General features: G+C 39.5%; 1 protein-coding gene across 1 annotated transcript in view; it reads left to right on the forward strand.

The window, feature by feature from the left end:
* LOC127430812 (guanine nucleotide exchange factor subunit RIC1-like) overlaps positions 1-24,590 on the forward strand; it is a 54,934-nt gene that overhangs the window by 18,041 nt on the left and 12,303 nt on the right. The window contains exons 3-16 of the mRNA XM_051680902.1: positions 3,993-4,072; positions 9,316-9,423; positions 12,192-12,334; positions 13,816-13,952; positions 14,198-14,289; positions 16,978-17,066; positions 19,658-19,802; positions 19,933-19,981; positions 20,225-20,380; positions 20,529-20,726; positions 22,400-22,438; positions 22,544-22,654; positions 22,768-22,857; positions 24,348-24,508. Coding sequence (XP_051536862.1) covers positions 3,993-4,072; positions 9,316-9,423; positions 12,192-12,334; positions 13,816-13,952; positions 14,198-14,289; positions 16,978-17,066; positions 19,658-19,802; positions 19,933-19,981; positions 20,225-20,380; positions 20,529-20,726; positions 22,400-22,438; positions 22,544-22,654; positions 22,768-22,857; positions 24,348-24,508 — 1,598 coding nt within the window. The remainder of the gene's footprint in view (positions 1-3,992; positions 4,073-9,315; positions 9,424-12,191; positions 12,335-13,815; positions 13,953-14,197; positions 14,290-16,977; positions 17,067-19,657; positions 19,803-19,932; positions 19,982-20,224; positions 20,381-20,528; positions 20,727-22,399; positions 22,439-22,543; positions 22,655-22,767; positions 22,858-24,347; positions 24,509-24,590) is intronic.

Below are 24,590 nucleotides of genomic sequence, written 5' to 3' on the forward strand. Positions count from 1 at the left end.
TGTCTCTCGCTGCATCAGGCGAGTGGTCAGTGGATGACACTACCGCCCCTTCACCCAGCGAGGGCGAGGAGCGTGTACGTGCAACTGACACTCGCATTTACAACCAAATTTTGCACTTTCACTAAAAATGTCTGTGGTTTGGCTGGTAAATGTTCAGATTTCACTCATCAGTGATTTGTGTAGTATAGAGGGGAAGAAGTTCAGCATTGAGATCCTTTCACTGCGTGTTGAGATTAAAAGTTTGGTTTGACTCGTAATAATGTTTTTTCATTTATACATGTAGGGAGTACAGTATGTTGTTTGTGTCAGACTACGCTGGCGTGGAAGCTGAAGCTGTTCTGTGAAGTGTGTTTGGAGAAAGACCTCTGGACCCAGACGAGTCTCTTGTGTGAAGTGTGTATGGATGTTTGTAGCTCCTGCTGGGAAATATCAATAATCAAACCTACTGCTCCAGCCAGGTCTCGTAAGCAACCAAATTGGCCCGGTTGCTAGGGAGGGTAGAGTCACATGGGGTAACCTCCTCGTGGTCGCTATAATGTGGTTTGTTCTCGGTGGGGCGCGTGGTGAATTGAGCGTGGTTGCCGCGGTGGATGGCGTGAAGCCTCCACACGAGCTATGTCTCCGTGGCAACGCGCTCAACAAGCCACGTGATAAGATGCGTGGGTTGACTGTCTCAGACGCGGAGGCAACTGGGATTTGTCCTACGCCACCCGGACTGAGGCGAATCACTATGCAACCACGAGGACTTAGAGCGCATTGGGAATTGGGCATTCCAAATTGGGAGAAAAAGGGGAAATAGGCCCCCCCCCCCCAAATAAAATAAAATAAAATTAAATAAATAAATAAATAAATAAATAAATAAATAAATAATCAAACCTACTGGGGGGGCCTGGGTTGCTCAGCAAGTAAAGACGCTGACTACCACACCTGGAGTCACTAGTTCGAATCCAGGGCGTGCTGAGTGACTCCAGTCAGGCTTCCTAGGTAACCAATTGGCCCGGTTGCTAGGGAGGGTAAAGTCACATGGGGTAACCTCCTCATAGTCGCGATTTAGTGGTTCTCGCTCTCGGTGGGGCGCGTGGTGAGTTGTGCGTGGATGCTGCGGAGAATAGCGTGAAGCCTCCACCCTCGCTACGTCTCCGTGGCAACGCGCTCAACAAGCCACGTGATAAGATGCGCGGATTGACTGTCTCAGACGCGGAGGCAACTGAGATTCGTCCTCCACCACCCGGATTGAGGCAAGTCACTACACCACCACGAGGACTTAGAGCGCATTGGGAATTGGGCATTCCAAATTGAGGAGAAAAAATAAATACCAAGATATATTCTCTGAAACCAAGTCTTATTAACTTACACAATTTTGCTTTTTAAGGAAATGCATTTTGTTTCAAGGATTTTTCGATATTTTTACTGGAAAACAAGACAAAAATACTGATTAAGTAAATGACTTTTGCAATGTGGCAACACTTTTGACTTTTGAAATGAGTTTATTTATTTATTTATTTATTCATTTTTGGATTTTTCCCCTTTTTCTCCCAATTTGGAATGCCCAATTCCCAATGCACTCTAAGTCCTCGTGGTCGCATAGTGATTCGCCTCAGTCCGGGTGGCGGAGGACGAATCCCAGTTGCCTCCACGTCTGAGACAGTCAACCCGCGCATCTTATCACGTGACTTGTTGAGCGCGTTGCCACGGAGACATAGCGCGTGTGGAGGCTTCACGCCATCCACCGCGGCATCCGCGCTCAATTCACCATGCGCCCCACCGAGAACAAACCACATTATAGTGACCACGAGGAGGTTACCCCATGTGACTCTACCCTCCCTAGCAACCGGGCCAATTTGGTTGCTTAGGAGACCTGGCTGGATTCACTCAGCACGCCCTGGGATGCGAACTAGTAAACTCCAGGGGTGGTAGCCAGCGTATTTTACCACTGAGCTACCCAGGCCCCTTTGAAATGAATTTATGAATCTTTTCTTTAAATCAGTTCATTGAAATTTGCCATCCAAACCAATATATTCATTTAAATTAATGTTCCCAATGCTGTGCATGAACACTAATGTTGACGGTCTCACGTGGTAGTCTTGTAATGAACGCATCACTTCTGTTTTTCCCTCTGATGGACTGTGCAATAAGATAAATGCGTTTGGCTCTCGCTGTGTCTAAAGTAAGCGATGAGCTCATCGCTGCGGTCACATCAGTCCGCGAGTGTTTGAGGGGATTGTGGGAGCTTTGGACGATGTCTCGCTCCAGCTGTGGAAAACTCTAGAATAGACACTCGGTCCAGAGCGCTGAACTCGACAAGAAGTTCATTCCTTACTGTGACTTTTCCAGCATCTGTCCTGACAGGAATGCTCGACAGGAATACTGTAATACTTCATTAATTTGCTTTGTTTTTCTGTGTAGAAATATGTTCATGAATGATGGATTATAAATGTTCCTTTGGTCTTTTCACATCTCGTCTGTTGATGCAGACGTCTGTTTTTCTTTTCTTTTCACATGTAGTTGTTGTCATGGTTACGACTGTTCAGTTCTGTTCCTCTGAAGTGTCATTTGTGCATTTATCTGAGTAAATTCATGGCATTTATTGTGTTGGTACATCAAACGACAGAACAACTGAAGATGTGTTCAACAAAACAACTTGTTAAAATGAACATTGTGAGCTGAGATTGTTAAAGCCACAATTATAGTCTCATTTTTCCATTTTTATTTTTTTTTATGTATTTACATTTTTATAGTTGTGCAAATTGGAATTGATACTCCCAAATGAAATTTAAAATCCAAACACTGTCATAAAAAAAAAAAAAAACCTGAAATAATAAAATATTTATAAAATGAGATTTTTTCCCCCACATTACTTTAATGAGATTTTGTAAAAAAGTTTGTTTAATTAACTTAGAACCTATTGCAGCTTTTATTATTTATTATTGTACATTTGCACATTTCATATTTTAATTTGCACATTGTTACTACTTTCCAGTACTTGACAATTTCGCTTGTTTTCCCTTTAGTTGAGTTTATTACTGTAAATTGTGTTATGTGCCATTTCCATATACATTTATTTATTGTTTCCCCAGAATTTTCTAAAATGATTTTGTTTGGTTAGGAAAGTTCTGGGCAAGTTTTGTAAGACTTGTTGAAAATATAATATTATTGAAAATCACTGAAAGAGACAACTAATGGAAAGATGCTTCCGATGAGCATGCACATTAAAAAAACGTGGTGGTGTGTTCATTCTTTGCATGATTTAAATTTAATCTGAAACAAAAATTCTGCCTTTGGAAATCATTTGTCATTTTTAACTTTTGGATCAAATTAATTGAATTTAGAATAAAATCTGATCATGTCTGTGTTTTATAAATGAGTCCTCTGGACTTTTCTTGGACTTCAAGCCAAGAATGGAGTGCGGCCAAACCATGTGTGTGTGTGTGTGTGTGTGTGTGTGTGTGTGTGTGTGTGTGTGTGTGTGTGTGTCCCTCTGTGTGGTGTGTGTGTGAGAGTGTGAGAGTGTGTGTCTGTGTGTGTGTGTGTGTGTGTGTCTGTGTGTGTGAGTGGTGTGTGAGTGTGTCCGAGTGTGTGTGTGTGTGTGTGTGTGTCTGTCTGTCTGTCTGTCTGAGTGGTGTGTGAGTGTGTCCGAGTGTGTGTGTGTGTGTGCGTGTGTGCGTGCGTGTGCGTGCGTGTGTGTGCGTGTGTGTGTGTGATGTTTGTGTGTGTGTGAGTGTGTGCATGTGTCTGTGTGGTTTGTGTGTGTGTGTGTGTGTGTGAGTGTGTGTCGCGAGTGTGTGAGTGTGTGTGTGTCTGTGTGGTGTGTGAGAGAGAGAGTGTGTGTGTGTGTGTGTGTGTGTTAGTCAGTAACAATGTCCTCCTGCTATCAATTAAAGAGTGTTTTGTTATTGTACACTACAGCAGTCGGTTGATCAGACAGTTGATCAGACAGTGATACCTGACGGCTTTCATCAGTAACCTGTCTGTCTCTCTGTCTCTCTTTCCAGGCTTCGAATGGTTACGTTCTGTTATTCGACATCATTGGAGGGTTGGATGATAAATACCTGTACGAGCCTGTCTATCCAAAGTGAGTGGCCCTTAACCCTGTTGGTCTGTAATGTTTGTACTATTTTTATCATTATTTCCTCTTCCTCCTCTTCCTCAGTCATATCGTGATTGTTCGTTCTCATTTTAATTTTTAAGTTGATTGTGTTGAAACAGAGTCAGTCATGCGCCTAAATGCTAAATATAATCTATCGCTAATGTGTAACGGATGAGTATGTTTACATGCGCTGTAATACGATGATTATCTGTTTATTAAAAAATAAACGTTCTCTGACAACGCGAGAAAACCGTGTTTACGTGAGATTAGAAATCATCCAGTTATTCCGTGCTTTTGATGTCATAAAGTAAACAGTCATGTGCACATTGGATACGCCAGTAAGAACCGCGGCAAATGTGTTTACATGCAACACAAAAAATCTATGACCTTACCCTGATTAAGGAAAACCGTTTAAGGCGTCTGCATGACCGCACACGTTGTCTGCTTATTAAGCATAGTCGGTGAAAGATTGTGCTTGGAAACACGCTCAATTAAAGTAAAATATGATAACGTAATACAGGAATGTTCTTGTATTTTCTTTCTGCTTGTTTGTAGCCGATATGCCTTTGTTTCTTGTGCTCAGAGACTAACGATAAAAACAGTTCAGTGTCTATCTGGAATTCTGTCTGTCTCTATAAAGCTAGGGTCGAATGCTCGAGTGCTACGGTCGAGCGCTCAGTCTTTCAAAGTATACAAATTATCAAGTATTTTGACTGCGTTTGATGCATGTGCACTACAAGAGCTTTGTGATATTATTTTAGCACAGTCAACGGCATCTCGCATGCACGTAGACAGACAAAGACGCGGACTGTCTGCGTGTCGAGATAAACGGGTTGCGTGCGCACAGTCCACACATACTGTGCTGATGACAGAATTTCCATCGCGCACTATGCGCCAGATGTAGTGGTATGCGTAAAACTGAAGTATTCTTTGGCCTCAACAACAACAAAAGGTCGACTTACACAGGAAAAACATTGTTTCGTTGCCATGACATTCATTGACATTTTTGCGCTCTGTGTGTAGAGGTCCATAGCAATGCATTACTTCATTCTTAATATATTTTCACCGCTGTAATTTGTGTTTGTTGTGAACATGTTCTCAGAACCCAAAGACACAATAAATTCAGCTCTCTGCAATGGTATACTGCAGATCACATGGCACGCTTTAGGAAAGGCTTTTTTAAAATTATTTTACCGCTGTCTGAATTCTACATTCATTTACTGTCTGATGTCACAAGTCGGCCCTCTACAAATGCAACCAAATTTTGTGCTATGTAACTAAAAAATGTCTGTGGTTGGTAAATGCTCAGACTTCACTCGCCAGTGATTGAGTTGTCTAGTGCTGATTCTGGTTAAATAAAATATACACTTCCGCATATTGTAGCACATGAAGTCATACTATATATATGTGAAGACACTGTAGAAATGTGTTTGTCTTTGTAGAACAATCATCACCAGCTCATGTACTGTGAGTCTGCAGACTGCTTGTTTTCCATGCTGACTTTCCTGCAAAGACATGCATGCATACTCACACACACACACTCACATACACACACTCACACACACACACTCTCTCATACACACTCACACACACACTTGCATACAAACACACTCGCACACACACACACACACACTCGCATGCACACACACACTCACATGCACACTCGCATGCACGCACGCACGCACACTCGCATGCACGCACGCACACACTCGCATACAAACACACTCGCACGCATGCACACACACTCGCACGCATGCACACACACTCGCATGCACGCGCACACACAATCGCACGCACGCACACTCTCTCATACACTCACATACACACGCTCGCATACACACACACTCGCATACACGCACGCACACACTCGCACACACTCGCGTGCACGCACACACTCACACACACACACACACACACTCTCTCATACACACTCACACACACACACAGACACACTCGCATACACACACACACACACACACACACACACATATGCATACACGCATACACACACTCGCATACACGCAGTTACATACACGCACACACACTCGCATACACGCACACACACACATACACGTGCGCACACACTCACTCACTCTCATACACACACACACATACACACATTGACATCAGTTAGACTCTTTGAAAGTGCACAGCACACACACACCTCTCACCTGAGCGCTGTGAAACACACATGCTAACAAACACATACTGATATAAATCTCTCTTCTATGATGTCCTATATGTTACATCCCCCCCCCCCCCCACACACACACACACACCGCTTTGAGAATTGTTGTTCATGTTAAAAGCATTCTCAGTTTTCATGAGAGTTTGTGTCAAGTCCAGACCTGTCACACACTCTCTCTCTCTCTCTGAAGTGTATCATTGCATGTTTTGTCTTGTTTTTGTCTGTGAGCACAGTTGTAGTGTAAAGGCCTGTTCACACCAAGAGTGAAATGAAAAAGTGAAACAATTCACAGACAAAAGATCTTATTAAACCGAGAACGAAATGAAAAGATGTTGTCATTCACACCCTGTAATGTCAGACATATTGAAGATATCTGACGCTTTAATGCAAAATACAAGTAATCACATAACTTGATCTCGCTCACCGTAATTCAGTGATATAATGATAGTGTGATATACAGTGTGAATAAAAGCAACAGCCACAATCTGAAGGTTTCCACAGAAACTAATCTGCAATTTAGAGTACTCAAAGGTGTACTCGGTAATTTGTTTGTTGTCTCAAGTTTACACTAACACCTAGTGGCCTGGAAACGCAATAATTGTGTAGAAATTCGCAATTCACAGTCAGCCATTATTAATTTAGTCAATGAGTGAAAGTGTCCAATAACAGGGTAGTTACTGAGATTAAGTGTGTAGTATTCAGCTGGTCATGTGATCAAAACATGGCAGCCCCCATGAGTTTATACTGGAGTCTTCATCTCATGTGAGTGCTCATGATTTTATACATATTTAAAAACTGTAGAACATACTGTACATGTTTCAGAATTACTATTGCTTTCTTTAGAAGTTAAACTTTTTTTAATGGACCTATTTACTCGTGGCCACTTCATGTGTTTTCACTGAAATGCACAAGTTGTTGTATCACTTTCCATTGTCCTGTTAACAGATAGTCTGTTTAAAGGCAATCGACCATTTAAAATTGCATCTAAAGCCACTATAGGTACAAGGTAGATCCCCGTGAATGTATACACTCATCTCAAGTTGTTTATAATGAACCGATTTCATTGCACAGTAATATTCATTTGTTTAGCGTGTAACCATCTCTCTATTATCAATTTCCTTTCAAAGAAACGATTTTTATATTGCAATTATTATATTGCATGTTTTATAAAGTACTATATTTCATCCCCATCATTATTGATCCTCATTTACAGTCGTATTGTGTTCAGTGCACAGATCTACTATTAGAGTATTACGGTTCAATTGCATCGTCCACTTGTTATGTACAAATAAGTGATTTCAATTGAACTCTCATCAGCTGTTTCACCTCTTAAATTGATTTGTGTAGTAAAATACAAACATTCATTTGTAGTGGATAAAACTCTTGAATAATCATGTTAAAATATGTAATTAAGATTGTTGTTTATCTTCTTTAAAGTAAGTAATATATTGGTTATTAATGTGTAAACAAACAACATAATATCAACATGAAGATAGCTCATCATGACTTCGGCTCTCCTGGTGAACATCTCAGAGTGATCACAGGTAAAGATAGTAACCTCAAACCGCGAGATTCATCCGCTAGAAGAGCAGCGAATCACAACTCGCATAAAATGTTCCTCCACAAACTGTTTGCAGTTTTATGTTCCAACCACAGGTGTCGCTAGAGAGCACAAAGTTCTGTAGTGCAGCTTTAAGATATTTCGAATGTGTAAATCCATTCCACAGAATTCTGCAGATTTTATCTGGACATGCACATGACCCAGAGTTCATCATCTTATTGTTTAATTGTGCTGGAAATGTGTGCGTGTTCTTGTTCACAGTAAATATTTGTGCTGAATATTCACTCTCAGTGTAAACAGGCCATAACTGTTCAGAGTTGAGTTACAATGATGCATTTGCAAAAACACAAGCTAAACTGGTTATTTTTTTCTTTTCATCTGTGTGTGTGTGTCTCTGTGTGTGTGTGTGTGTGTGTCTGTGTGTGCGTGTCTGTCTGTCTGTGTCTGTGTGTGTATGTCTGTGTGTGTATGTCTGTGCGTGTGTGTCTGTGTGTGTGTGTGTGTGTCTGTCTGTCTGTGTGTGTATGTGTGTGTGTGTCTGTGTCTCTGTGTGTCTGTGTCTCTGTGTGTCTGTGTGTGTGTCTGTCTGTGTGTGGTGTGTGTGTGTGTGTGTGTGTGTGTATGTCTGTCTCTGTGTCTCTGTGTGTGTGTGTGTGTCTCTGTGTGTGCGTGTCTGTCTGTCTGTGTGTGTGTGTGTATGTCTGTGTGTGTATGTCTGTGCGTGTGTGTCTGTGTCTCTGTGTGTGTGTCTGTGTGTGTGTGTGTGTGTGTGTGTGTGTGTGTCTGTGTCTCTGTGTGTCTGTGTCTCTGTGTGTCTGTGTCTCTGTGTGTCTGTGTGTGTGTCTGTCTGTCTGTGTGTGTGTGTGTGTGTGTATGTCTGTCTCTGTATCTCTGTGTGTCTGTGCGTGTCTGTCTGTGTGTGTGTGTGTCTGTCTGCGTGCGTCTGTGTCTGTCTGCGTGCGTCTGTGTGCGTGTGCGTGCGTCTGTGTGTGTGTGTGGTGTGTCTGTCTGTCTGTCTGTCTGTGTGTGTCTGTGCGTGTGTGTCTGTCTGTGTGTGTATGTGTCTCTCTGTGTCTGTGCGTGTCTGTGTCTGTCTGTCTGTCTGTCTGTGCGTGTGTCTGTCTGTCTGTCTGTGCGTGCATGTGTGTGTGTCTGTGCGTGTGTCTGTCTGTCTGTCTGTGCGTGCGTCTGTCTGTCTGTCTGTGCGTGCATGCATGTGTGTGTGTCTGTCTCTGTGTCTCTGTGTGTTTGTCTGTGCGTGTCTGTGTGTGTGTGCGTGTCTGTGTGTTTGTGTGTGTATGTGTCTGTGCGTGTCTGTCTGTGCGTGTCTGTGTGTGTCTGTCTGTGCGTGTCTGTGTGTCTGTCTGTGTGCGTCTGTGTGTGTGTGCGTGCGTCTGTGTGTGTGTGCGTGTGTCTGTGCGTGTGCATGTCTGTCTGTGTGCGTGTCTATGCACGTGCGTGTGTGTGTGTGTGTGTCAGGGGTGGTGTTCGTGTGAAAGTTACTCAGGGTTATAAGGAGGAACAGTGCGCTCCAGCTCTCACACTAGAGATGAAGAAACCTGTTGACCTGGAGGCTCCAATCAGCTGGTACACAAACACATACACATCTGTATATACTGTACACACACTGATAAATACACATATGGGTGTTCCTTCAGCTTCGGCCGCTTTTAACACTGTGGACTTCTAAAAAAGTAATGTCTTTATAAAGCATTCTTCACACACTCTCCCATTAAAAATGTCCAACATTGTATGACCGATAGTGGATTTTGCTGATACAGAAGGTGGTGGAAAACTCAGGTAACAGATTAATCAGCCGATGTAAATAGAACATTTTAAAACATTTTCAAGTCTTTCCTTACTATGAAGGGCACAGACATACATGCTACAAGAGTCCATAATAAATACAATTCAGATGCAGTTTATTGTTCAAACAAAATCCCAATATTTCACTTCTAGAAGCTGCTGTTATACTGTAGCTTTCTAACTGTAGAATCCTCTAGTACCGGCCACAGATGAACACGGAGGAATAATTTTTCCAAAAAACTATCAGTAATTATCGGCACGGATTTTTGCCAATAACTGATAGTTCTAAAAAGCAACTATCGGCACAGATTAATCGGTAAAACCGATATATCGGTCTACCTCTATTATGTACATGCATCACAGGAGATTTATGTTAATTTTGATAAATTAATAGAAATAATTTCAACACAAATATTGAAATGGTTTCTGTTTATTTCATTCTTTGTTTTGATACTTATAGTTTTAAACATGTAGTCATTTGTATTTTTATAAGGGATTTTAATAGTTTAAAATTGAAAGTCTGGGTCTGGAACATAAAAGGCAAAAATAAATGATGAAGGCCTTCGTATAACAAAAAGAAAAATTTTGAAATCTGTTTGTTTTAATAAAAATCAACCCTGAAGTTGACGAAACGCACATATATGCTCACATAGGGTTTAGGATGCCATTTAACCTTCTGTTTTTTAAAAGGTAGTATGACGTGTGTATACTGTGCAGTAAGTGAACGATTTTGCCAAAATGTGCAATATAGATTAAATTAATCTGACATCACACCACAGGCAACCACGCTTCCGAGTTCTTTCGAGCAGACTACCAACGACTGGCAAAAACAAAACTACATTAAATTGAATTTAAAACACACAGCTGAATAAAACCAGTTAATACCAGTCATGAAACTGTAGTTCTAGGTCTAGTGTTGAACTCTTATACAAGAGCAAGCACGCACACACTCATACACATGCACATGCACTCACACACGCGCACGCACACACTCACACAAACACACAGACAGACAAGCACATACATACATTCACACACTCACTCACTCACACACACACACGCACACACACACACACACGCACACACACACACATGTTGGTGCAGCTATCATTATGAGGACTCTCTATAGACATAATGATTTTTATACTGTACAAACTATAGATTCTATCCCCTAACCCTAACCCTACCCCTAAACCTAACCCTCACAAAAAACTTTCTGCATTTTTACATTTTCAATAAAACATCATTTAGTATGAATTATAAGCTGTTTTCCTCATGGGGACCAACAAAATGTCCTCACAACGTCAAAAATTTGGGGTTTTGCTATCCTTATGGGGACATTTGTTCCCACACACACCAACACATACACACACTCACAAACACACACACACACACTCACTCACACAAACACACGCGTGAACGCAAACACACACACACACACACACTCACGCAAACACACTCACACAAACACTCACGCAAACGCACACACACTCACACACAAACACGCACACACTCAATCACACAAACACACAAGCACACTTACTCACACAAGCACACACACACACACACACACGCACACTCACTCACACACAAACGCATTCACACAAACTCACAAGCACACACACTCACTCTCTCTCACACACACACACACACACACACACACACTCACTCTCTCTCACACACACACACACACACACACACACACTCACTCACACAAGCACACACACGTACTCTCACACTAACACACTCTCACACTAACACACACAAACAAGCACACACACGTACTCTCACACTAACACACTCTCACACTAACACACACAAACACACACACACACTCACTCACACAAGCACACACACGTACTCTCACACTAACACACTCTCACACTAACACACACAAACACACACACACTCACTCACACAAGCACACACACGTACTCTCACACTAACACACTCTCACACTAACACACACACTCACTCACACAAGCACACACACGTACTCTCACACTAACACACTCTCACACTAACACACAAACACACACACACACTCACTCACACAAGCACACACACATACTCTCACACTAACACACACAAACACACTAACACACACACTCACTTACACAAGCACACACACATACTCTCACACTAACACACACAAACACACACACACTCACTCACACAAGCACACACACGTACTCTCACACTAACACACACAAACACACTAACACACAAACACACACACACACTCACTCACACAAGCACACACACATACTCTCACACTAACACACTCTCACACTAACACACACAAACACACACACACTCACTCACACAAGCACACACACGTACTCTCACACTAACACACACAAACACACACACACACACTCACTCACACAAGCACACACACATACTACACACACTAACACACACACACTGTATACACAGAAACACTGTCACCACTGTTTGTTTAGTGTTTTTTTTGTGAATCTGTTGGTAATCTAGAGGACTTTGTGATGTTCATGAATAGATAGATAGATGGATTTTTTGTTTGTCAGTCTGCAGACGCTGCAGGAGGATCTGTTAGTGGCGACTGCAGATGGTTATCTGCACATGCTGCACTGGGACGGTATCAGTAACGGCCAAAGAGCTGTTAATCTATGTACAATCCCCTTCTCTTTGGACCTGCAGTCATCACGAGGTGAGACACACAGAGAGACAGACAGGCCGCATCTGAACTGTCATAAGAGAGCGATTTGAGACGCTGTGCATTAGCAGCAGCTCAATTCACCACACAAATATCACTCATCACGTGAAGCACATGAGAGACTCGACTCACAATTGATTTCAGTAGAGTTTGATGTTGATTGCATGTTTTATACTGGTAGTTTAAATTAGAGCTGTCGATTTAACGTGTAAATTCAGTGCGATGAATAATATAACAGTAACGATTATCATGCCCCTGGACCTGTAATGAGTGATTTTCCTAGCATCGAAGCATTTCAAGAAGTACCACCTTGATGTTTTTTACAGTTCTAAGTCAACAGAGGGCAGTAAACGCAACTGCAGCTTTACAGGCAATAAACTGCACTTACTGACAGCAGACAGCACAAGATGAGGACGCTTATGTATATGAAAATAAACAATATGGGCCTATTCCCTTTTAAAGCCACTTTTTGTATTGCCTAATCAATCTTTTACTCATCTGTAACAATAATATATTTTAATTACCTGAATTTTTATATTTATAATTTTTTTTATATTAGTTTATATATATATATATATATATATATATATATATATATATATATATATATATATATATATATATATATATATATATTATATTATATATATATATATATATATATATATATATATATTTATTTATATTATATATATTTATTTATATTAGTTATATATATATATATATATATATATATATATATATATATATATATATATATATATATAACTAATATAAATAAATATATATAATATAAATAAATATATATATATATGATATAATATATATAATATATATATATTATATTAGTTTTATTTATTTATTAGTTTATATATGTTTTATATATTTATATTAGTTATATATATATATATATATATAATTCTATTAGTTATATATTTATATTAGATATATATTAGTTATATATATAGATATTTATATTAGTTATATATAATTTTTATATGTATAATTATTTGTAATTATTTAATTATATATTAAATTGTTTTTATTTGGGGTCTTTTTTTTCCCTTTAATCTGCATATCAGATTTCATTTTATTAAAATTTTTTATTTTAAATTTTTTTTTTTACCTATATACTCCTTTTTACCTGCAAATTAGCTTGTGCTATGAGCTGTTTGTAAAATGCATATTTTTTGTGTGTTTCAGCTAAGATTATGTTTTGTGTCAACCAAAATAAATAATTCAGTAAATTTTAAGTATATTTATAATACATTCTTGTGATGCTGCCTATGAATTTGGCCATAAGTAGGTACCTTAAAAGGCAGTATCATGTTGCTGCTGATCATTTGGCTAGATATATTTTGTTGTTTTGGACTGATTTCGCATACAAAATGATGACTGTTGCAAAAAAAAAGAAAAACTGTGTGTCTATAATGCGACCAAACTCATCTGTGTGTGTGTGTGTGTGTTTGCATCAGGAGGGCCGTGTTTAGATCTGGAGGGTGTTCACATTCGGGATATGGAATATTGCGCGACACTGGATGGATTCGCTGTCGTATTTGATGACGGGCGACTTGGATTCATCACTCCAACTGCTAACAGACTCTCCACAGACGTAAGAGGGAGTTCAATGAATATATGAGCATACATAAACAGCATAAACACAGAGTGATTTTTAATCACATGGCCAGAAACAAACAGTCCTGTTGCACAGTCAACGGCAGCTGCATGCGTGTAGACGGGCAAAGACGCAGACTGTCTGCGTGTCGAGAAAAATGGGTTGCTAGAAATGTTTGCATTTACTGTTCATGCTTGTGTAGATTATGATTTGAGTCTAAAACCGTGTGTGTGTTTGTGTAGCAATTGCAGGGCGTGTGGGCTGCTGACGTCTCAGATGGCACGTGTGTCGCTGTCAACAACAAATACAGACTGATGGCCTTCGGCTGCACAAGGTGTGTGTGTGTGTGTGTGTGTGTGTGTGTGTTCTTTTCACTTATGTGTAACAAATGTGTGTAGGGGTTTGTGTCTGTATAAACACTCGGTTTGCATCAGTGTCAAACATTGACTTTCACATAAAGAGGCTATATTTGCCCCTGGATTAGATTTTGCAGGGGCATTTTTTACCTTTTATGAGGGTCACATCCGTTTATGTCAAATACATCAATTTTAAAAGATTCATTAGAACAAATTCTCAACATTGAGAATGTATTACCTTTTATCGTAAGTAATAGAATATTAGAATATAATAGAATATTAAGAACAATAGCAGATGTTACAAATAAAATAAAAGGGGGGGGGGTTATGCCCACATTCTGAATTTCAGGGGAAATTTTGTATTTTTGTATTATGTCCCACTGGTTTGCATAAAATGTGAAGTTTTGATATTTGTTTGAAATATGTTTAGATTTTGCTCTGCATATCTTTTCACCTTTGTGTGGCTGTTTTGCTGATCTGAATATTGGGAATTGGGATTTCCAGGCCCAAACATGTCATGGAAATTAGCAAAACCGTCACAAGAAATAAAAAATGTGTAATTTCTTTACTCAATATTACTGGTCAACCGACATGGATAAATATTACACAATTAAATACAGCAAAAAAATTGTAGATTCAATTAATACACTTAATTTAAACTTTATTAATTAATAAAATGTAATAAATTATTTAGCTCTATATTTACTCAATTTCACAATAAAACTAACTTTGTGATGTTTTTAACATCAAAAATTTATAATAATAAAAAATATATATTTTCTGTGTTGTAAATGGGAGACAGCAGTTTCTTCTGGTTTCTGTTTAGCCATCCAGTTTTCACGTAAATAAATTAAGAACTAAGGAAATAACATTTGCACACAGTAGTCCAGCAACCACAGATGACATTTGCACATTTACTTAAAGTGCACATGAAGTACTTTTATGTTGCTCTATCGCTCTCGTGCGGATCCAGCGAGAGCAGCAATCTCCTAATCGTTTACAGTTACACCGAAGATACTGTATATGTATTTTAAATAAATTAATAAAAGGATAAAAATTAAAAAATAAAATAAAATTGATGATTTGACATTTCATTTACATTACAATCTTGAGGCAAGACTGCCAATTTTAAAATGAAAAGGCAAATGTGAATGAGAAATTGCTTTTTCTTAATACTCACGCAGTAATAGTGACAGAATTTAAATTCAAATGCAAAGTTCAGTTTTCCCCTTTTTCTCCCAATTTGGAATGCCCAATTCCCAGTGCGCTTTTTTTAAGTCCTCGGTCACGTAGTGATTCGCCGCAGTCCGGGTGGCGGAGGACGAATCTCAGTTGCCTCCGCATCTGAGATCGTGGCTTGTTGAGCGCGTTGCCACGGAGACATAGTGCGTGTGGAGGCTTCACGCCATCCACCATGGCAACCACGCTCAACTCACCACGCGCCCCACCGAGAGCAAACCACATTATAGCGACCACAAGGAGGTTACCCCATGTGACTCTAACCTCCCTAGCAACTGGTTGCTTAGGAGACCTGGCTGGAGTCACTCAGCATGCCCTGGATTCGAACTAGAGAACCCCAGAGGTGGTAGCCAGCGTCTTTACCACTGATCTTTCTCTTGTGGCCTGAAAAGCGCTGTATCGTGGATTCTCGGCTTCACGGAAGGACACATAAAATACAAAATCTCCCGTGCAACCTCTCTACGCCCCCTAGTGTGAGAAGCGCTGTATTAAAGTATCCTCTCTTGAGCACCACCCACTCATTAACATAGAGTTTACATGTTGAAACGTGAAAATGAAAATCGAAAAATAAAATATAAAATTAAAACTGAACTTTGCATTTGAATTTAAATTCTGTCACTATTACTGCGTGAGTATTAAGAAAAAGCAATTTCTAATTAAAATTGGCAGTCTTGCCTCGAGATTGTAATGTAAATGAAATGTCAAATCATTAATTTTATTTTATTTTATTTTTTAATTTGACAGGGATGACGCATTGTTGTAGTGAAAATTTAAATAAAAATCACGCACGCGGCATCCACGCACAACTCGCCACGCACCCCACCGAGTAAAGACGCTGACTATCACACCTGGAGTTGCGAGTTTTCATCCAGGGCGTGCTGAGTGACTCCAGCCAGGTCTCCTAAGCAACCAAATTGGCCCGGTTGCTAGGGAGGGTAGAGTCACATGGGGTAACCTCCTCGTGGTCGCTATAATGTGGTTCTCGCTCTTGGTGGGGTGCGTGGATGCCGCGGAGAATAGCGTGAAGCCTCCACGCGCGCTATGTCTCCACGGTAACACGCTCAACAAGCCACGTGATAAGATGCGCGGATTGACGGTCTCAGATGTGGAGGCAACTGAGATTCGTCCTCCGCCACCCGGATTGAGGCGAGTCACTACGCCACCACGAGGACTTGGAGCGCATTGGGAATTGGGCATTCCAAATTGGGGGTTGAGAAACTAATCTGTCCTACAGGAACATTTATCAGCCTCACCGATTTATCGGTCGACCACTACTCAATATAAGTCTTCTAGTAAAATATTTCATTGGTTTGACATGGCTCTTTAGTGAGCACAATCTTTATAGAATGATTTTGAAAAATCCTTATCCAGTATGAATTCATATTGAAATCATATCACAACTGTGTGTGTGTGTGTGTGTTTTGCAGTGGCTCAGTGTTGGTGTACATGATTGACAGCTCTACGGGATCCATGCAGCTGTCTCATAAACTGGAGTTAACCCCTAAACACTACCCTGGTGAGACAATTAATGCTACAACATGTTGTCCTTTGTGTTAAATCTGTATTCAACAGCATGTGAAACCACCAGAAGTGCATCAGGGCACATGATCAGTCAGCATCCGTGCTTTTGTTCACTGTTAGCCAGTTTAACCCACAGTGTTAATTGCACAACCCCCCATTATTCACACCATGATCAATGGAAACATGAAAATGCTTCACGCTGCAACCCCCCTAATGTTCAAGCCAAATCTACCTCACTCAAACGCATCCCATTTAAACATGAGATTATTCACTATATCCATAACATATACAGTATGTAACATTGTAACTTACATCTGCAAAGACAATGAAGCGAATGAATAGGTGAACTTAAACCAAGTTACATGCTAGTCATAATATGTGTAACTTGCGTTGTGAATACGATGTTTCTGTAAAAATAGCACGTAAAGCATGAAGAATGCAGAATACAGAAGCTAATACTTATTTTGTATGTAGTCTATCGTTTATGTTTGTTTACATGTTTAAATTGAGGAAATGTTGACGCATTTTTTCTAAATGTTTGAATATTTGACTAAAGCAATGTTTCCCAACCACTGTGCCGCAGCACACTAGTGTGCCGTGAAAGATTGTCAGGTGTGCCGTGGAAAATTATAAAATTCCACAAAATAAATAAATGCATGAAAAAAAATAAAAAATAAATTCAGGGATCGAAACTCCTCACCTTTCGGAGAAATTCGCTGTTTTGAAACCATAATCGGTCACTTTTGTGATTGTGAAGAGCAATGATTAATGTGTAAAAGTGAGTGATATTTATACACGTTAAGGGGCGTTCACATGACTCGCGTCAGCGCTGCAGAATACACTGAAGTCTATGAAGTGACGTCACTTTACACCAAAGTGTTTTTCACACACACGATTTTGCTTCACCAATAATGTCTTTGAGAGTACTTAGCAACAAAAATATTTAAAAACTGTCCAAATGTGTGAAGAGACATTGAACGTCTCATCATTTCTTTTAATTAAATATTACCTCGTTTACGAATATCAGAGACCCCAGTTATTGAACTCATTTAAATTCACCAAGAAAACGCTTCGACCTAAACATAAACGAGTCCTTTTATTACTTTCTGCTATCAAAGCAACTGCAAGCTTTTTCTCTCTCTTCCAAAGACATGTTTTCAATGTTTATTGTGCACATCTCCCGCTTTTATACGTGGCAAGCTCATAAATTCGCCCCTCTGTGACGCTTTCTGCAACACTTGTCATGTGGAGGGCAATGCAGCGCTTGACGCTGGCGATGAACGGAGCGTTGACGTCTCGACTCAACTCATGTGAAATGAGCTTTATGATGAAAGAACATTATTGAAACTCAAAATGATTATTATTTGTCTATTATTGTGGTCATGCTCAGCAGTTTAAATACTGTAGGAAAATGATCCCGTAGATCTGCTTTGTGTTTCTAATTCTTATACTGACGTCAGGAGATTTGACATGCAAGTTTTAATAAAGGAGAAGGACGTTATTGAAACACTATTATTGTTGTCTTATTGGATGAAAAATAATGCTCGACTGAAGGAAGACTCTAGATCTGTTTAAACACTATAAAGTCTCTTGGGAGATTTCGGTCATGAACGACTCAAAATGATTCACTGACTCACTCATAGCACATAAGACGCTCATTTATCGCCACCGAGAGACATTTCCAGAAGGGGTCACTGAACTAATCAGATAATAAAATTGAACACATTTGTGAAACAGAAGCAAGTCTCACCAAAACACTCTTTATGTTGCAGCTAATTCTGCACAATCGTAAACTTGAATAAACGTGAATCACTAAAATAGCTGAATTGGTGCTTTTAGTATATTCTTTAAAAACATATCCCCAGAAAAACGTTCGTGGACCTTTTTCGCCCCTCATGAGTTTGCATCCCTGTAATTTGTTGTGGCATTGCAAGAACAAATCTACAAATTAGAAAAGAAGCAAATTTGTTGTTTTTTCATTACCCGTTTAGCGCTCTTGCCACCTGTGACCTTTTTGCATAGCTGAATTTCAAACATTACAAGTAAACACGCTAGTAAGATGGACAGAAAACATGGACAAGTTCTTGAAAAGGAAAAATATTGATGGCGGTTCGCCCATGTGGGATAGTGGTGTGCCGTAGAATCGTAAAAAGTGTGCCGTGGCAGAAAAAAGGTTGGGAAACACTGGCCTAATGTTTGGTCTGTTAAAGTTTGACAAACAATTTTGTCCTTTTGCACATTAACTAAAAGATACTAATTTGCCATTTAGAGTAAAACGGACTAAAATGAAATAATATGACGTGACGAAAAAATGTTACTATTTTAAATGGCATTTTCATCTAGAGACTATGATGAAAACAAAAAACTGTAAAAATGAACACTGCCCAAAATCTGTTGCTTCATTGTACATTTATTTTACTCTTCCGCCCCCTGCTGGCTGCAGTTGGTATGGCGTGCTTGTCCTTTCCTAACAAGCTGTGTGTGTTCAAACTTTTCAACTTGAACAATTTCTGCTCCCAACATTTCTAGCATGATTGTTTTAACATCTGCCTGTTTTTCTCCATCGCTCCTGCCTGTCGGTGTCAGATATCTGGAATAAAACAGGCCCGGTGAAGATGATCCGCTGGTCTCCAGACTGCAGCGTTGCCATGGTGACGTGGGACTGTGGCGGTCTGTCTCTGTGGAGTGTGTTCGGAGCGCATCTCATCTGCACACTAGGAGAGGACTTTGCGTGAGTGACACACACACACAAATATACACGTCTTTATTAACACTACTGCTTTACTGTAGCTGTTTGTTAAATCCATTAACCGGTCCGTTTTTGCCTGTTAATGGTTCTGTTTATCTGTTCTCTCGTACAGTTATCGGTCAGACGGCACTAAGAAAGACCATCTGAAGATCAGCTCTATGGTGAGAGCAGCAGATGTTCTTAAAGAGATAGTTCTGTCATCATTTACTCACCTTCATGTTGTTCCAAACCCGTACGACTTCTGTGGAACAGAATGTTAGCCTCAGTCACTATTCACTTTCATTGCAAAGTTAAATCTTTTTATCACACAATGAAATTCATATGAGTTTCTGAGAATCACTTGTGTGTGTGTGTGTGTGTGTGTGTGTGTGTGTGTGTGTGTGTGTGTGTGTGTGTGTTGTCAGAGTTGGGGTGTGGAGGGTTATCATCTGTGGGTGATTGACAGTACGGATACAGCCACTGTGGTTCCGGATGGAGAGGAAAACGATTCGAAACTCCAGCAGGCGGGAATTCTGCAGTTTCACTTCATCAAGAGCGCACTGACCGTCAACCCCTGCACAGTGAGAACACACACACACACATATATACACACACATACACATACAGCCTTATCCAGAAAATTAATTGCAATTTTTTCATTTAGAAAATTGTGAGGGACAAAATCATCCGTGTGTGTGTGTGTGTGTGTGTGTGTGTGTGTGTGATCAGAGTAATCAGGAGCAGGTGTTGCTGCACGGAGAAGACCGGTTGTATCTGACCTGTGGTGACCCCACTCAGGCTCACAGTGTGTTTGATAAGAGCTCATCGCGGGACAGCAGCAGTCCTCTGCACCGGCCACCAGCGCCCGCTCCGGTCTCTCAGGGTCTCAGCACTTTACTCGGACATAAACACTGGCAGGTGGTCCAGGTACATGATCATTTGACCTCCGACCTCTTACCTGTAGGTGGTGCCTCTTATGGTACAGTTATCATCATTTGATTACGTCAGAAGTGTGTAATGTTTTGGATGTTAAAGGAATAGTTAGACTTTCTTCTGCGCAACACAAACGAAGATATTTTGATGGACATATGAGGTGTTTTTGTCCATACAATGGGGTCCAAAACTTTCACGCTCCACGGCATGTTGGTAATCCATGTGACTCCGATACAATCGGTTTTGGGTGAGAAACAGACCAAAATTCTTATTCACGATAAATCTTGACATCTGTAGTCTCCTTGTCACTTTCATGAGAGAAGCTCATTCACACACTTCCACAACATGCACTTGGGTTTGAAACGGCATGAAAATACTCTCTTGTATTTCAGTTTAATTAATGTTTTTTTCTCCAGAAGTGTGAAACATTGTTTATATGAGCAGCCCAGCATATCAACTTCTGACTCAACCAATGGTGTGAGTTTGGGGCGGGACTATTTTTTTGACTGACCAATGGCAGATAGGGGAGCAATTGGGAAACTTGTCTGAAAACAACACTCCAAAAAAATATTTTTGGGGGCCTGGGTATCTCAGCGAGTATTGACTTCTGACTATTACACCAGGAGTCACTAGTTCGAATCCAGGGCATGATGAGTGTCTCCAGCCTGGTCTCCTAAGCAACCAAATTGGCCCGGTTGCTAGGGAGGGTAGAGTCACATGGGGTAACCTCCTTGTGGTCGCAATAATGTGGTTCTCGCTCTCGGTGGGGCGTGTGGTGAGTTGAGCATGGATGCCGTGGAGAATAGCGTGAAGCCTCCACACGCGCTACGTCTCCGCGGTAACATGCTAAACAAGTCACGTGATAAGATGCGCGGATTGACGGTCTCAGACGCGGAGGCAACTGAGATTCGTCCTCCGCCACCCGGATTGAGTCACTACGCCACCACGAGGACTTAGAGCACATTGGGAATTGGGCATGAGAAATTGGGGAGAAAATAAAAAAATATTTTTTAGATTTATGCATTTTAATGTTATTTTTAACAAAGTAATACAACTTAATATATGTAGTTTTTTATTTTATTTAATTTTTTTAAAGACTACTGAATTACATTTTGACGACGGCATTTTAGTGCCGTTAAAATATTTTTTTTTTTTTTGCGATTTTGTGAATAAAGTCATAGTGTTACATGAATAAAGCCTAAATGTTTTGAGAATAATCTCATAATATGCCTTTTACGAGAACGAAGTCATAAAGTTTCAAGAATAAAGTCGTAGCATTATGAGTTTGAAGTCGTAATATTTTGAGAATAAATTCAAAATTACGAGAATAAAGTCGTAGCATTATTCACACAAAATACTACATTATTCTCATAAAGTAGAAATATTTTGAGAGAAAAAAAATTTGTTATTTTTATTTTTTTTTACGTGGCACTAAAACGCTGTTGTACAATTTGTTGGTGATTGTTATGATATTCAAATGTGTAAATCGTTATATTATTATTTTTTGAGTGAAAGTTTTTTACAATTCCGTTACGTGGCACAGAAATTACACAATTCAGCTTTAAGGTGTGAATTTTTTTTTTTTTTATTTTTTTTTTAATTATTATTATTATTCACATTGTTTTGAGATAATTTGTATCAGTCTGTTTTGTTTTTTTCATCTGTAGTTTCACAGCACATATCTAGAGACGAACTGGCCTATCAGGGTAAGAGCTATTCGTCTAATTTACAACTTCATATGATAGAAGGGAGAATTTATATTCTTATATTATGGTATTAAATATCATAAATCGTACGTTCTCTCTGTATAGTTTGCGGCTATAGACTGGTCTGGTCAGTGTGTAGCTGTAGCTGGTCGACGTGGATTTGCACATTATTCATTATATACCAGGAAATGGAAACTGTTTGGAAATGTCACCCAGGTAATCTTCCACCAATCACAGTGTCTTTTGATTTTAAAGGGAAATGGCAGGTGACGAATATCATTTGGTGGTTCCGGATGTTAAAACTGTGAATCGTGTGTGTGTGTTTTCAGGAGCAGAATATGACTGTGACCGGAGGACTCGCTTGGTGGAACGACTTCATCGTTGTTGCCTGTTACAATTTCATCGACCGACAGGAAGAGGTGAGACTGCTAAACTGAATATTCCTCTGACTGTTATGGAGTTCCCACAGTCACGGAAAACCTGGAAGTTTTAGAGATTATACAAATTTTTTTGGTCATGGAAATTTCTGTCATGAATTTACATTTTGTCTAGTTATGTTCGTAAGACAGTTATGTCTGATTTGTGTGAATTGTTTTATAGAGTCTGTTCTTTTCAGTGAAATGGTCAGAAGGATTCATGAATCAGTCTGAATGACTCATTAGCGAATCAGTCCGAATCAAAATTTTGAATCACAAATGACTGAAAAGGTAATAGAAAAATACATTGATTTGAGTCAGTTCTTTTCAGTAAGTGAAGGATTCATGAATCAGTCTAAATGAATCATTAGCGAATCGGTTGGAATCAAAAATTTGAATCAGAAATGTCTGGAAAGGTCATAGAAAAAATACATTGATTTGAGTCAATTCTTTTCAGTGAGTAAGTCAGAAGGATTCATGAATCAGTCTGAATGAATCATTAGCGAATCAGTCTGAATCAAAAATTTTGAATCACAAATGACTGAAACGGTCATGGAAATTTTTTGATTTCCGTCTGTTCTTTTTAGTGAATTGGTCAGAAGGATTCACGAATCAGTCTGAAAGACTCATTAGCGAATCAGTCCGAATGACTCATTAGTGAGTCAGTCCGAATCAATAATTTGAATCAGAAATGTCTGGAAAGTCATAGAAAAAATACATTGAATTGAGTCAATTCTTTTCAGTGAGTAAGTCAGAAGGATTCATGAATCAGTCTGAATGAATCATTAGCGAATCAGTCCGAATGACTCATTAGCGAGTCAGTCCGAATTAATAATTTGAATCAGAAATGTCTGGAAAGTCATAGAAAAAATACATTGATTTGAGTCAATTCTTTTCAGTGAGTAAGTCAGAAGGATTCATGAATCAGTCTGAATGAATCATTAGCGAATCAGTCCGAATGACTCATTAGCGAGTCAGTCCGAATCAATAATTTGAATCAGAAATGTCTGGAAAGTCATAGAAAAAATACATTGAATTGAGTCAATTCTTTTCAGTGAGTAAGTCAGAAGGATTCATGAATCAGTCTGAATGAATCATTAGCGAATCAGTCCGAATGACTCATTAGCGAGTCAGTCCGAATTAATAATTTGAATCAGAAATGTCTGGAAAGTCATAGAAAAAATACATTGATTTGAGTCAATTCTTTTCAGTGAGTAAGTCAGAAGGATTCATGAATCAGTCTAAATGAATCATTAGCGAATCAGTTGGAATCAAAAATTTGAATCACAAATGTCTGGAAAGGTAATAGAAAAAATACATTGATTTGAGTCAGTTCTTTTCAGTGAGTTAGTCGGAATAATTCATGAATCAGTCTGAATGAATCATTGGCAAATCAATTGGAATCAAACATTTTCATGGAAATGTATTGTTTAAAAAGTCTGTTGATAAGTATTGACCGATGTGTTTAGTATTATTGTTTTTGTTGTTTATAGTTGAGGTTCTATGTGCGGTCGTCTAATCTGGATAACGCGTTTGCAAGCGTCACTAAACTTCACGCTGATACGCTGCTGTTGAATGTGTTTCGTAACGTGGTGATTCTGTTCAGAGCGGACTGCTCCATCTGTCTGTACAGCATCGAGAGGAAACAGGACGGGTAATACACACACACACACACACACTCTGTTTATCTATCTGTATATCTAAAGTTTTTCTTGACAAACTTTCCTTGTCTAGTT

Source organism: Myxocyprinus asiaticus, chromosome 40 (genome assembly GCF_019703515.2).
Source record: "Myxocyprinus asiaticus isolate MX2 ecotype Aquarium Trade chromosome 40, UBuf_Myxa_2, whole genome shotgun sequence".
Classification (NCBI taxonomy): domain Eukaryota; kingdom Metazoa; phylum Chordata; class Actinopteri; order Cypriniformes; family Catostomidae; genus Myxocyprinus; species Myxocyprinus asiaticus.